Source organism: Aspergillus lucknowensis (assembly GCF_044049455.1).
Source record: "Aspergillus lucknowensis strain CBS 449.75 chromosome Unknown BJX67scaffold_18, whole genome shotgun sequence".
NCBI lineage: Eukaryota > Fungi > Ascomycota > Eurotiomycetes > Eurotiales > Aspergillaceae > Aspergillus > Aspergillus lucknowensis.
The window spans coordinates 175,165-190,937 of NW_027263562.1; the positions used below are offsets into that span (position 1 = coordinate 175,165).

The window sequence follows — 15,773 nt, forward strand, 5'->3', positions numbered from 1 at the left end:
CAATCGCCATGGTTAAACATTTACTACATTTGTTCTACAACTGCATCAATGCTTTTAACCCCACAGTTGTTATTCCTTGTATGTTGCCACTCTTGCCTCCAAATGTTGCTTGCAAGGACTCTGGACTCAGTTATGTAGTACAGAATGTAGATCACCACCGGCGTTGTCCTCTTGAAAATCATTTCACGCTCTATATGTCTTCCATTCTCCGTCTGATATATATCAAGCCGATATTTTAACTGATTGAAATACTGGTCGGAAATTCTCCTATTCGTCAATTCTTATCTCAGTAGGGACAGATTTCGACCGTTTACCATCGACATCGATGCCGGAAGAATACCTCGATATTGTGTCATGCAAATGCCAGAGACCAAGCTTCTTTGCCAAGTATGTGGGGCCAAATGGTTTGAGGCAAGAGAACGAGTCTCTAAAAGCCATTCTCGGCTACCGAGTATGACCGGAAGCGTCCTGGAATGTATGCGAACAAAATCCCTGGCTTCAGACATGTATATAATTACGTTCACTTCCATCTTTAAATAATAAGCGCCTTATTGTCCCTTCATATGTTTAGTTCATCAGAACACAATCATGCTGAAATGCGAGTGCGGTCAGATATTCGCAAACCGTGTCTTTCTCAGGCAACACCGACGAGCCACGCACAGCCGCCAATGTCCCCATTGCAATAAAAAATGCATGTCTCCTATGTCTTTAGAGCAGCATAAGGCTGCGCTCCATGGTCTACGATGCGATTCATGCGATCAACCTTTTCAGACCCGAAAAGCTCTAAATCTTCATCAGGAGTCAACCGGGCATTGCTATTGCCGGGCATGTAATATCCATTTCGATACAGCCCCTGCTCTTCAACAGCATAAGGCTTCGCCAGGACACATTAGCGAGTTTCGTTGCTGTGACTGTGATCGTGGCTTTGTTAACGAAGCTGCCCTGCAGCAACATCTTCAGGACAAGACCCATACACCTATCCGAAAGATCAGAAAAGGGCTTTTGTGCGACAAATGTGATCGGGGATTTTCAAGCCAGGCCGCACTGAGGCAACACCAAAGATCGCTGTTCCACCGTCCTCTCAGCAACCTGGAGTGCATAGATTCAAAGTGCCAAAAGAGGTTCAACAGCCCTTCAGCTCTTTTACATCATCTTGAAAGTGGCACTTGCCGTTCTGGAATGAATAGAGAGAAACTCAACGGCATAATCCACGTGCACGATACCAACCGTGTGATCACCAGCCACTCGGAGCCAAGTCGAATCTACGCCTTGGACGAAACTCTCAGTGTATCCTCGGATGATAGCACACAGTCTCAGGTTATCTATACCCCAAGCAGCACAGCATCTGTTAGCTCGCTTTGCCTGGCGACAATCGGCTCACAAGAAGCACATGTATTCGATCTGAAAACTGTGGACTCCGAAAGGAAATCATGTCTTGACTGTTCGAGAACATTCAAATCCGTGACATCCCTTATTCAACACAGACAATCTGCCGCCCATACAAGTGCGATATTCACTTGTCCAACAGGCTTGCTGAGCGGGGAGCCAGCATCAAAGCGGTCTTTTAGCACGCTCAGTGGGCTTGCCCAACACCTTGAGGCTGGAGCTTGTATTGGAGGCTATAGCATGCTCCAAGAAGCAGCTAGGTACCTAGAAACATGCCTCCACGTCATGGGCTTTAAAAGAAAGATTCTTTTAAATAGTACTATATAGCTCTATTTCCATTTTATGACTACGTATCTAGCTCTGCAACTGGAATGTGATTGACAGCTCCATAGAACACCCCAATCCTCCAGCGAGAAAGATTTCCAAGAGACGAACGTCCTCCGTAACAAACAAAATCCTTCGTGACTTAGATAATCAGATTGGTGCTGAAGGCTGCTCCAGCCAACCCTAACCCTGTCTGGCAAGACATGTACCAGTGACTGCGGTGTCTGGGGCCACCCCAAATCAAGGCACCACCAGCTTGGTATCATTGCCTAGCTCCTATATCCATTTGGGGTTGTTCTAGGCAGTCTTCATCGAGTGTGGGTTCTTAAATTGTATAATTTATCCAGTTTTGGTAGTTCCTATCCCTGCCATATGGACGTCCTTGGTAGTGTCCGCGCTCAGCAGGGCCAACCAGATCTTTGCGTTTGCCATGTCAATCAGTAGGTATCTCCTGAAGCTGCTACTCTCTCCCTTCTTATCCTCGGATCTCTCTCGGGTGCTGATTTTAACGCAGTTGGGTTCTCTGTGGTTATGTTTAGAGGGCGTGGCTGGCGGTTGCTGGCTGGCGGTCGCGGCTACCTCCGCCCATGTCATTCGCCGCGTGTTTGGTGGTTGGAATCGCCTCGAGTTGTTCCCGGAGGCCTTGCATTTGTTCCTGTAATTTGGCGTTTTGAGATTTGAGTACCTGCTGATTGGCTTTGATCTCCTGTAGCTCGTTGCTTTGGAGTGTGACGATTTCTTTAAGGTCTTTGATCAGGTGGTGGAGCTTCTGGGTCGTGACGCGTCTGCTGTTCTCTTTCTTCTTGGGCTTTGGGGATTCGACGATTCCGACCAGGTCATCATCCAGACTATTTCTATCCCTACAACGTTTCCTTTCTCCCCCTGTCGACTTTCCAGGTGGGAGTTGTTCGAACACTTCAAACGTGAGTGCGTTGTCAACCCCTAACACGTTTTGTTGGGGTTCGACATGTTCATTGGGTGGGACTGCCATCGGGCCGCTTTTAGTTCCCGTTTGGCACATACCTGTCACTCTGATCGCGTTTCTTAATGATCTTGCTTCCTTGGGAACAAAAGATCCTCCTCTCTTGCTCTACTGTCTGGATGTACGGTCTGTGGATGTGTTCTTTATAGTGACTTGATTGTTTACAGTAGTTTGCAAAATCAGCTCCAAACATCTCACATGTGCAATTTTAATCAAGAGTAGTGCCAAGATAGACTAGCTTGCATATGGTTAGGGCCAGGATTTTCTTGACCATCAAAACCAATTTGGTATGGTTGATACAGAGCCAAGATAGATAACCCATGTGACGGCAATGTCAGCGTTTCCAAGCTCCCACCACTATAAGTATCGAGCTAAGCTGACAGGAGGAGGGGCTGGCCTCATCATGGCTTGCAGCCCATCTTGAGAGCTATGTTTTCTTTCCTGTGCAGTCCAGTCTTATCTCGCCCACACCAATTATACCCAAAGTCGATTTTCCACGACGAACTTCGCATCCTCCACCGAACCCGCCCTCGCGATGTGCGATTTTGACGTCAGAGTCCACCGGTGCGGCCACTATAGAAAATGTTTAAAGCGACCGTGTGGAGAGGCCAAGTATCGCCAGACAGTGTGCTCAGCAGCTTACGATAAGGATCGTTCAGAGATGCGCCGATATCTTTATCCAAGGGGGCCGATATGGGAATGCCTTACAAGCAGCGTGTCTGGGTGGCCTTTCGGATATGGTAGAGATGTTGCTGGACAGGGGTATTGATGTTAATATCCAAGGAGGAAGATATGGTACTGCCATCCAGGGAGCGGCGGCTCGGGGCCACGAGGCAGTTATCAAGCTTTTATTAAGCAGGAATGCTGACGCAGAAGCACAGGGGGGACTGTATGGTAGTGCACTCGAGGCTGCCAGATATACTATGCATTGCAAAATCGTGCGGATCTTGCATGCTGCGGGTGATGTCTCGGCTGCCAAAATCTGACTGTATTGTATGCTGACTGCAGTACCTTTGACACTTATTCACCCAGGAATTCAGCATGTCAGCCATGTTAAATAATCCTCTAACTCCTGACCACCTTGCCGATAAGGCAACAACGGCGCCTCGACAGAGCCAGGTAGTCGACATGACCCAACCACCGAGTTACCCTGCTACTTTGTCGCCCGATCGATGCCCAACCCCCTGTATATTAGAGGCATGGAAATCGCTTGACGAATAGGGTCTCTACATGAAGTGGTACGGTACGCGTCCGCTCTGGAGCTCAATGTCAGGACCGCGTCGAAGTTGTGACGGCGAAGCAGGATGCCGGGGGCAGGTGGACCGTTGCTGTCAACAGGGAGGGCAACGAGACTCGCATGCGGCGTCCGGGGCATCTCATCATGGCCACGCCACTTCGCTATGCGGTGTTCCTTACACCCCGGCCGTGCCTGGCATGGGGGACTTCCAGCACGTGATTCGGCATTCCAGCGTGCACAAGAGCAGGGCGCCCGGGACTTTGTCGGGAAGAAGGTGTGCGTCGTCGGGACATCGTCTTCGGGCTTCGACACGGCGTACGGGTGCGCACGACTGGGAATCAACGTCACCCTCTTCCAGCGGTCACCGACGTATGTCGTGTCCTTGACGCATTCTGTCCCACGCATGCTGGGGGCCTACGCTCCTGACGAGAATGGTAATCTTCCCGATATGACGGCCTAGGACCGTCACATGTTCGCTACACCTGTTGGACCAGGCGAGGAACTTGCCCGCCGCACTGGTAAGGTCCTCGAGGACCTTGATGGGTCGCTACTTGAAGCTCTCAATGCGCGAGTCTGCCCGGAAACCATGAATGGGAACATCAAGGTGGAGCCGGGCTTCGTTGAAAGGCTCACTGAAGACAAGGTACTATGAAACGGCGGCCGGAAGGGAGAGTTTGTGAATAGAAAAGGAAGGAGGGGGCATAAAAAAGAAAAAAAAGGAAAATGAGTAAAGAATGAATAGTAAATTCTGATTGTAAGTAAAAGCAAGCGAGCCTCCTTCTGCTACGTTGAGATAGATGGCTGCCGGCGACCTTGCGTTTGAACAGAGTGAACTCCTCTTCTTGCCGCCGAAGTTCATCTACGCCTTCACGCAATGCCTGGCAATCGCTAAAGATTCAGCTCCCTGCGAGGACCTGTGGTTCCTCATTGATAGGTCCGAATATGGCCAGCGGAAACAGGCACCGAGGTTGCACATTAAGCTGACTTTGTTTAGTATGGTGTTGACCAGAACGAATGTCGCTTGATGTGTCGGCCTACAACGTGATGGTACACCGACGGTCGCGAGGCGTCCCCGCAATGAAGCTGTCCACGACGCGCATACTCTCCTCTGTCACCGACGACCCCAGTCGCGCCCCAGCACATTCTCGGAAAAACATCGCGGCTGCCAGACGCATCTCCATCCGACCCAGGTGGATGCCCAGGCACTGACGTGAGCCGTACCCGAACGGGTTAAACGACAGCTTCGCCTGCTCCGTCATCCCCGACTCTCGCAGCCAGCGTGTGTGATCGAACCTGTCGAACGCATGTGAGCGCGGCACGTCGGTGCGACTGGGGTTCAAACTTACGTATCGGCATCCTCCCAGATTCCTGGATTGCGCTGCAGACTCCAATTCTGGGTCACCACCACCGTATCCTCCGGCATGAAGTACCCCCCGACCGTAGCGCCTCCCGGGGGTGGACTCCGAGGCATGCATCCCGGAGCCGCTCCATACAGCCGGAGGCTCTCGTCGATGACCGCATTCAGAATAGGGAGACCTTCACAGGCGACATCGGTAATTTCACCCTCGAGTGCGGCGACCTCGGCCTCGACTTGCTTCTGAACCTCCGGCCGGCTGAGGACACACCAGAGAAGGAATGTCAGCGAGATTGCCGTCGGGTCTGAACCGGCCAGTAGCAGTGCTCCTGCGTCGGTAATGATATCTGTGTCCGTCAGACTCCCCTCTTCCAAGGCCTTGTTGAACAGGTTGCTCGGCCCGCTACTCTTGCTCTTGACCTCGCGTGCATTCGAGACGACCTCGCCTCCAGCGGCGAACATCCTCTCCTGGGAATAAAAGACGTCCTGCAGTTTGGGCACCACCCAGGCCAACATCCGTCCTACGTAATAAGCCGGAGGAGCAAAATGCTTGAGCAGGTGCGCCAGGTCTCCCATGCGACGTTCGAGCATCAGCACGAACGGTTCCTTGACTCCCCTGGCGACAGTTCCCGCACCGCCGCCGAATGTAAGCTGGCACACCACCTCGTTGGCCATGAGCGTCCACCACCCCATGACCTCTGCCTCCCCCTTCAATGCATCCCGTTTGATCCGTTGTACGGTCAACTGCGTAATCTCGCGCACTCGCGGCTCCCACTCATTTCGTAGACTCTGCAGCGTAAAGCCTCGCGCGTAGAGTTTCCGGCGTGCCGAGTGGAGTTTGGCATCGCGGAAGTTGAAGATATTGTCTACCGGACCTGGCGAGAGCAGCGCGTAGAAGGGGGCCTTGGTGAAGCCCGACCCCATGCGGTGAATCTCGCGCCCTGCCACGGGGTCTGCGACGTCGACCTCTTGCGGCCCGATGCGGACGATGGGTCCATACTTTTGGTGCATGCCATGGACGTAGTGAATCCGGTTGTTGGCAAACACGGAATAGGACAGCCGGAGTCCTGTCAGCGATGCATACCACGGACCCGGGATCTTTCTGAGGGGCGTGAAGTAGGCGATGCGGATAGTCTGCCTCTGTCAATGGGGGTCTTCATTCGCGTTCTGGGATACTAACCTTGATCACACTGAGTAGACCGAAGAAATTGCCAATATACCGGAGCAGCGAGAGCCAGTGCACACTCAGCAGCAGTCCAACCACTTCCCTGACGTTTGAGGCCATTGAGACGGAGCTGACGGGAAATAGGTTCAATCATTCTTCATCTTCTTTCATGACCGCGCAAAATATAATCCCTCCACCAGATCGCCGCTCGCCATCGGCGAAGCAGCAGCGCGCCCTATGCACTGGTCGGCGATGTAGGACATCCACCGCCGTATCAAGGCTCGGGTCTCGCTCCGGATCGTACTGTCCGTCAGCTGTCCGTCAGCTGTCCCTCCGTCAGGGCAACGGCTACGGTGAGCGAGTCTCAGGTCGGGCCGGAGTGGTTATTACGCTGTTACATGTGGTATAATCGATTGAGATAAAGCTGATGGCTGTAATCTGCGATCCTGCGCATCAAAACACAGGGTTTTGTACCTTCCAGTTTGAATAGCCCAGGATGACGAGTCCACCGGAGTCTACTCGTCTCTTCCTCTTCGGGGATCAGACCTATGACTTTGTCCCGGAGCTGCGAGCTCTACTGGCCATCCGCAACAACCCAATCCTCGTGGCCTTCCTCGAGCAATCACATTATGTAGTGCGGGCGCAGATGATCCAGAAGCTGCCGCCCAAGGAGCACAAGCAAGCCAGAACAGCATCCTTGTCAGAGGTGCTGCAGAAGTACGTGGATGGAAAGCTACCCTCAGCATTCCAAACCGCCCTCTCATGTATCACGCAATTGGGCTCCTTTATGCGTCAGTTCGATGACCCTACCATCCCTTATCCTCGATTCAACGACAGCTATGTGTTGGGAGTGTGCACTGGCTCCCTCGCTGCCGCCGCCATCAGTTGCAGCACCTCTTTATCCGAACTTCTGCCCATTGCCGTTCAGACCGTCCTTGTTGCTTTTCGTCTTGGCCTCTGTGCCCAAGAAGTGCGCGACCGTCTCGAGATCTCGGAAGAAAACCGCACGCGGCCGTGGTCGGTTGTGTCTGATGTCCCACCCAAGGATGTCGCCAGTGCGCTTGAGGAATTCAGCCAAGAAAGGGTTCGTAGAAGTGTTCATGGTTTTCCGGTATGTCGCTGATGGATCTATTCTAGGCTCTGTCTACCACCCGGCGCCCATGGATAACGGCGACCTCGGCCAAGACAACAACAATCAGCGGAAGCCCCGAAATCCTATACCAGTTAGCCACGCAGCCTGGCATCCGGAATGGCAAACGGTGGCGAGAAATTCCCATATACGTGCCCGCACACAACTCACAACTCTTCTCATCGAAAGACGTCGATGACATCCTCGAGACAACACATCGGGATCCGTGGTCCTCGTACGCCGCAAGGATCCCTTTCCTGTCTTCCGTGACGGGGAAGCTGGTCTGGGTACGAAACTATCGGGATCTTCTCCACCTTGCTCTCTCCCAGTGTCTTATAGAGCCGATCCGGTGGGATGTCGTCGAGTCCGAACTACCACGACTGCTCAAGGCTCGCGGCGGCGTCAGCCCAACCTCCATCGTCCCTTTCACAACCATCCTCACGAAGAGTTTGTCCGGTGCCTTGATATCAGAAGGAATTCACGTTTTAGACGTTCAAAGTACCCCGGAAAGGATTCCCGAGCGCTTCTCGCACCGCCCGGGCAGCAGGAAGAGTAAGCTTGCTATCGTGTCCATGTCCGGCCGCTTTCCCGAAGCCCAATCCACCGACTCCTTCTGGGACCTGCTGTACAAGGGCCTGGACGTGTGCAAGGAAGTCCCACCCCGGCGGTGGGATGTAAAAACCCACGTGGACCCCAGTGGAAAGGCACACAACAAGGGCGCTACACGGTGGGGATGCTGGCTGGACTTCGCCGGCGAGTTCGATCCGCGGTTTTTCAGTATCTCGCCTAAAGAGGCGCCTCAAATGGACCCCGCGCAGCGGATGGCACTGATGTCGACGTATGAAGCTATGGAGCGCGGTGGCATTGTCCCGGACACGACCCCCTCAACCCAGCGCAACCGCATCGGGGTTTTCCACGGCGTCACGAGCAACGACTGGATGGAAACAAACACAGCGCAGAATATCGACACGTACTTCATCACAGGCGGAAACCGTGGCTTTATTCCGGGCCGGATTAACTTCTGCTTTGAGTTTTCAGGGCCCAGCTATAGCAACGACACGGCCTGTTCCTCTAGTTTGGCGGCCATCCATCTCGCCTGCAATTCTCTTTGGCGGGGTGACTGCGATACTGCGGTTGCGGGAGGGACGAATATGATCTTCACTCCTGACGGTCACACCGGCTTGGATAAGGGGTTCTTCTTGTCGAGGACGGGCAACTGCAAGGCCTTTGATGATGCAGCGGATGGGTACTGTCGCGCTGAGGGTGTTGGGACCGTCTTCATCAAACGACTTGAAGATGCACTAGCAGACAACGATCCAATCCTCGGCACAATCCTCGACATCAAGACAAATCACTCGGCCATGTCGGATTCTATGACGCGCCCTTTTGCTCCGGCTCAGATTGACAACATGTCCGCGGTCCTTAGCACGGCTGGGATCACCCCGCACGATCTGAGTTATATCGAAATGCACGGCACGGGCACACAAGTCGGCGACGCTGTGGAGATGGAATCAGTTCTTACCCTCTTCGCTCCCAACGAGACTTTCCGGCCGCGCGATAAGCCGCTCTACGTAGGTTCGGCAAAAGCGAATATCGGACATGGCGAAGGAGTCTCGGGAGTAACCAGTCTCATCAAGGTCCTCCTGATGATGAAGCACAATACTATCCCCCCGCACTGTGGTATCAAACCGGGGAGCCGGATTAACAGGAATTACCCGGACCTCCCTGCGCGGAACGTGCACATTGCCTTCGAGCCTAAGCCGTGGCCGCGGACGGATACTCCACGGCGTGTCCTTATCAACAACTTCAGCGCTGCTGGTGGGAACACCGCGGTGCTAGTTGAAGATGCGCCGCTTCGGGAACCTCCTCCTACCGTGGATTCCCGGACGAGCCATATCGTCACGGTTTCGGGCCATGTAGGCAAGTCGTTGAAGACGAACGTGGAGAGGCTACGGGACCACCTGAGGAAATGGCCGGAGATTATACCTGCGGAATTATCGTATACAACCACCGCGCGGAGATGGCATCATCTACATAGGGTCAGTGTAACTGGCACGAGTTTGGACGAAATTCTGCGCAATCTAGAGTCTGCAATTGAGAGAGGCGATGGAATCAACCGCCCGAAGACGAAGCCCAATATTGTGATTGCTTGCAGCGGGCAAGGGTCTCAGTATACTGGGATGGGACGCCAGCTCCACGATGCGTATCCAACGTTCCGGGCGGACCTTGAGCGATTTGACCAACTAGCTAGGAGCGAGGGCTTCCCCGGGTTTCTCAGTGTGTATACCGCCCAGCCCGTTGGAGATAGTATGGAAGATCTTCTTCCAGTGGTTGTGCAGCTAGCGCTTGTCAGCCTTGAAATGGCTCTAGGAAACCTCCTAGAGTATATCGGGTTGAAGGCAAGTGCTGTAATCGGCCATAGCCTGGGCGAGTATGCCGCATTATACCTTGCTGGTGTGCTCTCCGCCGCAGATACGCTCTACCTGGTTGGCAAGAGGGCCGAGCTGCTTCAGGAACGATGCCAACGCGGGACTCATGCTATGCTAGCTGTGCGCGCGTCGCCGGCCGCGTTGAGTAATGTGCTTAGCGACACAAACTGCGAGGTCGCCTGTCACAATGGTCCGAACGATACTGTCCTCAGTGGTCCTCTTGAGGAGATCACAAGCCTTCAGCACACGTTGTCCGGCGAGGGCATGAAAGGCACTCTACTGAAACTACCGTTTGCGTTCCATTCAGCCCAGGTCCAACCCATTTTGGAAGAGTTCAAGAATCTATCACGCGGTGTTACGTTCCACGCACCGAAAATACCTGTTATCTCGCCGCTACTGAGCAAATGTATCAGTGAATCTGGTGTCGTGAACCCTGTTTACCTCGCCCGTCATTGTCGAGAACCAGTCGAAATGGTAGGAGCTCTTGAAGTCGCTAGGGATCAGCAGATAATCACTGATCGCACTGTCGTGATCGATATCGGACCAAAGGCATTACTTGCCGGGATGGTCAGGATGACCTTGGGCAAGGACAACAGCTCTACCTTGCCGATCCTAGGGCCCAACCTGGACGTCTGGAAAACATTACAGACTGTCCTTGGCACGCTTTATTCCCGCGGTCTTGATATCAACTGGGGCACGTACCATGAGCCCTTCGAGGCAGCGAAAAAGGTGATCGAGGTACCCGACTATGGATGGGATCTGAAGGAATACTTCATTCCATACAAGGGCGAGTGGTGTCTCCACCGTCACGAAATTCACTGCAGCTGCGCAACACCCGGGAAAGAAACCGCAACAAGCGACTATCAACTACCCACGGAGAACACCACCTCGGTCAGCCGTCCGTCCAAGCTGGACGAAACGAAGGAAGCGTACCCAGAAATAGCCACCACGACGACTCTCCACCGCGTCGTGGAAGAAATGACCGAGCCCCTCGGCGCTATCTTCATCGTGGAAACCGACATCTCGCGCAAGGACGTGAACCAAATCGCGCAGGGCCATCAGGTGGATGGCATCCCGCTGTGTACGCCGTCCTTCTACGCGGACATCGCCCTCCAGGTGGGGAGGTATTCGATGAACCGGCTCCGGGCAAGCCATCCCGGTGCCATGGATGGCGTCGTAGATGTTTCGGATATGGTCGTTGACAAGGCCCTGATCCCCCACGGGAAGGGGCCACAGCTCCTGCGAACAACGCTGACCATGTCCTGGCCACCGAAGGCTGCGGCGACAACGCGAAGCGCGAAGGTCAAGTTTGCTACCTACTTTGCGGACGGGAAGTTGGATACCGAGCATGCGACCTGCACGGTCCGATTTACAAGCGACGCACAGCTCAAGTCGCTGCAGAAGAAGGTCCCAGAATACAAAGCGAAGATGGAGCGACTACGGCAGGGTCTCCGACAAGGAGAGTTCGTGCAATATACACGGAAGAGCGGGTACAAGCTGATGAGCAGCATGGCCAGCTTCCACCCGGACTACAAGCTGCTTGGCCACCTGATCTTGAACGAGGCGGACAATGAAGCTGTCTCGACCATGGACTTCTCGGCTGCGAAGAGCGAGGGGACCTTTGCAGCGCACCCGGCCTACGTCGATGCCATTACGCAGGTGGGCGGGTTTGCCATGAATGCCAAAGACGACACCGATATTCAACAGGAGGTGTTTGTGAACCATGGGTGGGACTCTTTCCAAGTGTATCAACCACTTGTCAAGGGCAAGTCATACGAAGTATACTCTCAGATGACTAGGGATAAGACTGGCGATCTGGTACATGGCGATACTATTGTCCTGGATGGCGACGCTGTTGTTGCCTTCTTCAAGGGGCTCTCGGTAAGTAGACACTGTATCTTCTGGAACAACTTTACTAACGATCGTAGCTCCGGTGCGTCCCACGCAGAGGACTCCGCATGGTTCTCCAACAAGCCTCCGACAAAGCCGCACGGATCCACGGTGGTAAAACAGCCAAGGGCCAGACAAGCCCCTTGCCCAAAGCTCAGGCCCCGGCGCCAGTTCAGCAGACCACGAAGCCAAGCACGCCGAGCCCACCACCGGCGTTGATGGCCCCGAAAGCCGTTCCAGTCGCTAAGAAATCCCGAGCGGAGGACGGCAAGATCCAGGCCGTCTTGAATGTCATTGCCGAAGAGAGCGGAGTCGCTTTGGAGGAGTTGACGGATGATAGTAATTTTGCGGATATGGGGATTGATTCGCTGAGTTCCATGGTCATTGGGAGTCGACTGCGTGAAGATCTTGGGCTTGAACTGGGAGCTGAATTCTCCTTGTTTATAGATTGTCCGACGGTGAAGTCGCTCAAAACTTTCCTTGGGGGGTCAACTGCTGTGGAGGTGGAGGAGACTGCCGAAGCAGGTTCTTCACAAGACGAGCAGGAAGCACATCGACGTGATCCGATCCATGAAGAGCCGCTGTCGAATTGGACCAAGACTGAAAGCGCTGAAGTTGAGACACTCGACCTCGGAGATGAGGTCTTTAACGCCGCACTCAGGATTGTCTCGGAGGAGAGCGGAGTGGCTCTTGAGGAGCTGACAGCTGAGACAGTATTTGCCGACATTGGTATCGACTCGCTGAGTTCCATGGTCATCAGCAGCCGGTTCCGCGAGGACCTTGGCATGACCCTGGACTCCTCGTTCAACCTGTTCGAAGAGGTCCCTACCGTTTCACGCCTGAAGCAGTTCCTTGGTGGTACAAGCGGCAGCACAACAGGATCCGCAAGCAGCTCCAAAGACGACGAAAGCGTGAGCAGTCGCTCCTCTGTACATGAGGACGATGAACCCGACACGAGCATCCGACTGGAAGACCGAGTGCCAGAATGCCGCCCCACGACTTCAGTCATCTTGCAGGGCCTCCCTAAGATGGCCAGGAAGATACTATTCATGCTGCCTGATGGCGGCGGCTCGGCCTCGTCCTACATCACTATCCCTCGGCTACAGACTGACGCTGCTATCGTCGGGCTGAACTGTCCTTACGCACGGGATCCCGAGAATATGAATTGCACACACCAGGCTATGATCCAGAGCTTCTGCAATGAGATTCAACGCCGCCAGCCGCACGGTCCTTACCACCTGGGTGGTTGGTCATCCGGCGGAGCCTTCGCCTACGTTACCGCGGAAGCGCTCGTGAATATGGGAGAAGAGGTACACTCGCTGATTATCATCGACGCGCCAGTTCCTCAAGTTATGGAGAAACTCCCAGCCTCATTCTACGAGCACTGCAACGGAATTGGTCTATTCGCCAACCAACCCGGCGGAACGACTGACGGAACTTCCCAACCTCCGCCATACCTCATCCCGCACTTCCAAGCAACCGTCGACGTGATGCTGGACTACCGAGTTGCTCCGTTGAAAGCTACAAGAATGCCGAAGGTAGGGATCATCTGGGCGGCCGAAACCGTAATGGAGGAAGAGAATGCGCCAAAGATGAAGGGGATGCATTTCATGGTCCAGAAACGGAAGGACTTTGGCCCCGACGGGTGGGACACTGTTGCTCCGGGGGCGGAGTTTGATATTGTGCGGGCCGATGGGGCGAATCATTTTACGTTGATGGTGAGTATTCCATGCTAAAAAAAAAAAAAAAAAAAGTGGCTTGTGCTAACTGGAGTAGACGAAGGAGCATGTTTACTTGGTTCGGGAGCTGATTGACCGGGTTATGGGATGATTCCGGGGGATTGAAAATGTGATAGACCTCGACGGAAAGGTGGTCTATTGTGGCAAATTGAAGTATTTTTAAAGATCTAAAAGATTCGAAAGTAATTGGCCTTGTTCTACTGAGGAATACTCGCATAGATAACGCACTCATCCTGAATATACCGTAGATACTTCACAGCTACGACCGCAGTGTTACTCGACACGGCACCCCATCAGCCGGATGAGCCCCTCCACCCCCCTTCTCCGCCTGATACGCTCGATGCCCATTCACTTCCTTGACCGTACTCCGCGGATGCAGCCGATCCCACTCCTCATACGCAGGCACAACCTCAAACTCCGTCAATGTCATGACCAATGCAATCCGCAACTCCAGCAGCGCAAGCGTCTGCCCAATACAGCTGCGCGGCCCGAACTCAAAGGCCCTCCACGCCCCCTTAACCGGGTACAGCGGGTCCTCGGGCCCAACAAGCCACCGCTCGGGAATAAACGACTCGACTTCGCGCCAGTGCGCCCCGTTATGGTGCAGGGCCACCGTGAGTGTCCAGACATTACACCCGGCTGTGGGATAGCGGCGTCCGTCGTCACCGATAATCTCGACGTCTGGTCGGCCTTCGCGCATGGATGCGGAGGGTGGGAAGAGTCTGAGCGTCTCTTTGATCACGGCGAGGGTGTAGGGCAGCTGATTGAGGAGTTGTGCGTCTTCGCGGATCTGCGCGTGTATCTGGCGATAGTCTGTCCCAAAGACCTGGTTGTGCTCCTCGCGGACTTTCTTTAAGACCTCGGGATGTCTAGCTAGGAGATAGAATGTATACAGCAGCGTGCTACTGGTTGTATCCCGTCCGGCGAACAAGAACACGCGCAGCTGCGGTGCAACGCGTCTTTTAAACTCCTCTAGGGACCGTGCACTGTCTTCACCGGCCTGAGTCTCAGCCCGCTCTTTCATATACTGCTTCAGGGCGAGGTCGATGACGGATTTCGAAGGTTGGTCTGACTGCGCGTGATATGCGCGGTCGATTTCGGCGTCGATGAAGCGGTTCATGAGGCGGTTGTTATACCAGAGGACGAGCGGACGAATTGTGAAATAGCGCTTGAAGGGGTTGAATGTTGTCCCGAACGAGGCCCATTCGATTTGGCGCTGGAGGGCCGTTGCGAGGGGGTGGTCTTTCGCCTGGTGGTGGAGGCGGGCGTCACTACCATTGTCAGCATATCATAATATACAGGGACACAAGAAAGGGATATACTCTAGGGACGCACAGTGTAACCGAACAGATCGTATCAACCGTCAGCCTCAGCGTCAACGGCTCAAGCAGAAACATCCCTCCGTTCCTCGCGCGCTCTCTCAACTTCTCACAGAAAACCGCGACCTCATCCGCAATCAACGGCGCCAACCCAGTCAAGTACGTCGGATTAAACCCCGGATTGAACAGCGCCCTCCATCTCTTCCAGGTCTCCCCGTGCATACTAATCAGACTCGGACCACCGGTAATCGTCTCCAGAGGACGGCGCAGAATCTCCGGTTTCGTCAGGTTCAGGCTCTGGATCTGCGATGCGGCCGAGGGCCTAGCGACGATGAGCCACGTTCCGCTGAAGGGCCACATGTTGATGTAGAACATCCCCGAGGGGAAGTGCTGGGAGAGCTTGAGCATGATGCTGTGGAGGGTTGCGTTGGGGGGCATTCCGGATATGGTCTGTTTGAGGGCGCCAAAATGGCCGGTCAGGGTTTCGAATTCTGGCATGGGCTGTTGAAGTCAGATTTTGTGTTTTGAAGTGATTTATTGTTCTGGGGGATAGATGAGTTGTACCAGATTCGCTCGTTGGAGGTTCCATACTTCCTGCCGGGCGAGATAGAATTTGGTAATGAAGCGAAAGATCGAGAGAACGACCACAGAGAGAATTATTTTCAGATACATTTTCTCTGTTTAAGGTGTATAGATTGTATTCGAATAGTCGAGCAAGAAGTGAAGTCCTTGAAAGTGGTTCCTCTGAGGATGGTTCTATACTCGGCGGCCGAAGTGCATCCGAGCTGCATAAATATAGAAACACGCCCACTCTAGTTC

At 53.8% G+C, this 15,773-nt stretch overlaps 6 protein-coding genes across 6 annotated transcripts; 4 read left to right on the plus strand and 2 right to left on the minus strand.

Annotated features, from left to right (window-relative positions):
- Positions 1–733: 733 nt before the first annotated feature.
- On the plus strand, positions 734–1,713 carry BJX67DRAFT_371867 (uncharacterized protein; the record flags this gene model as incomplete). Its single annotated transcript, XM_071031154.1, has 2 exons — positions 734–736; positions 949–1,713. 2 exons carry the CDS (start codon positions 734–736, stop codon positions 1,711–1,713), a joined length of 768 nt encoding a protein of 255 aa, XP_070886492.1.
- A 1,349-nt stretch (positions 1,714–3,062) lies between these two features.
- On the plus strand, positions 3,063–3,733 carry BJX67DRAFT_352497 (uncharacterized protein). Its single transcript, XM_071029033.1, has 2 exons — positions 3,063–3,487; positions 3,574–3,733. Exon 1 carries the CDS (start codon positions 3,228–3,230, stop codon positions 3,459–3,461), a length of 234 nt encoding a protein of 77 aa, XP_070886493.1. The 5' UTR covers positions 3,063–3,227; the 3' UTR covers positions 3,462–3,487; positions 3,574–3,733.
- A 201-nt stretch (positions 3,734–3,934) lies between these two features.
- BJX67DRAFT_352498 (uncharacterized protein) lies at positions 3,935–4,645 on the plus strand. The gene has a single exon (XM_071029034.1). The coding sequence runs from the start codon at positions 3,997–3,999 to the stop codon at positions 4,387–4,389; it is 393 nt and encodes a 130-aa protein (XP_070886494.1). The 5' UTR covers positions 3,935–3,996; the 3' UTR covers positions 4,390–4,645.
- A 318-nt stretch (positions 4,646–4,963) lies between these two features.
- On the minus strand, positions 4,964–6,568 carry BJX67DRAFT_380868 (cytochrome P450; the record flags this gene model as incomplete). The annotated part of the gene is made up of 3 exons (XM_071032889.1): positions 4,964–5,222; positions 5,276–6,417; positions 6,464–6,568. 3 exons carry the CDS (start codon positions 6,566–6,568, stop codon positions 4,964–4,966), a joined length of 1,506 nt encoding a protein of 501 aa, XP_070886495.1.
- Positions 6,569–6,944: 376 nt separating this feature from the next.
- Positions 6,945–13,710, plus strand: BJX67DRAFT_380869 (beta-ketoacyl synthase; the record flags this gene model as incomplete). The annotated part of the gene is made up of 4 exons (XM_071032890.1): positions 6,945–7,532; positions 7,586–11,887; positions 11,935–13,618; positions 13,673–13,710. 4 exons carry the CDS (start codon positions 6,945–6,947, stop codon positions 13,708–13,710), a joined length of 6,612 nt encoding a protein of 2,203 aa, XP_070886496.1.
- A 157-nt stretch (positions 13,711–13,867) lies between these two features.
- On the minus strand, positions 13,868–15,626 carry BJX67DRAFT_387763 (cytochrome P450; the record flags this gene model as incomplete). Its single annotated transcript, XM_071034280.1, has 3 exons — positions 13,868–14,906; positions 14,971–15,455; positions 15,519–15,626. The coding sequence occupies 3 exons, from the start codon at positions 15,624–15,626 to the stop codon at positions 13,895–13,897; spliced, it is 1,605 nt and encodes a 534-aa protein (XP_070886497.1). The 3' UTR covers positions 13,868–13,894.
- Positions 15,627–15,773: the final 147 nt, after the last annotated feature.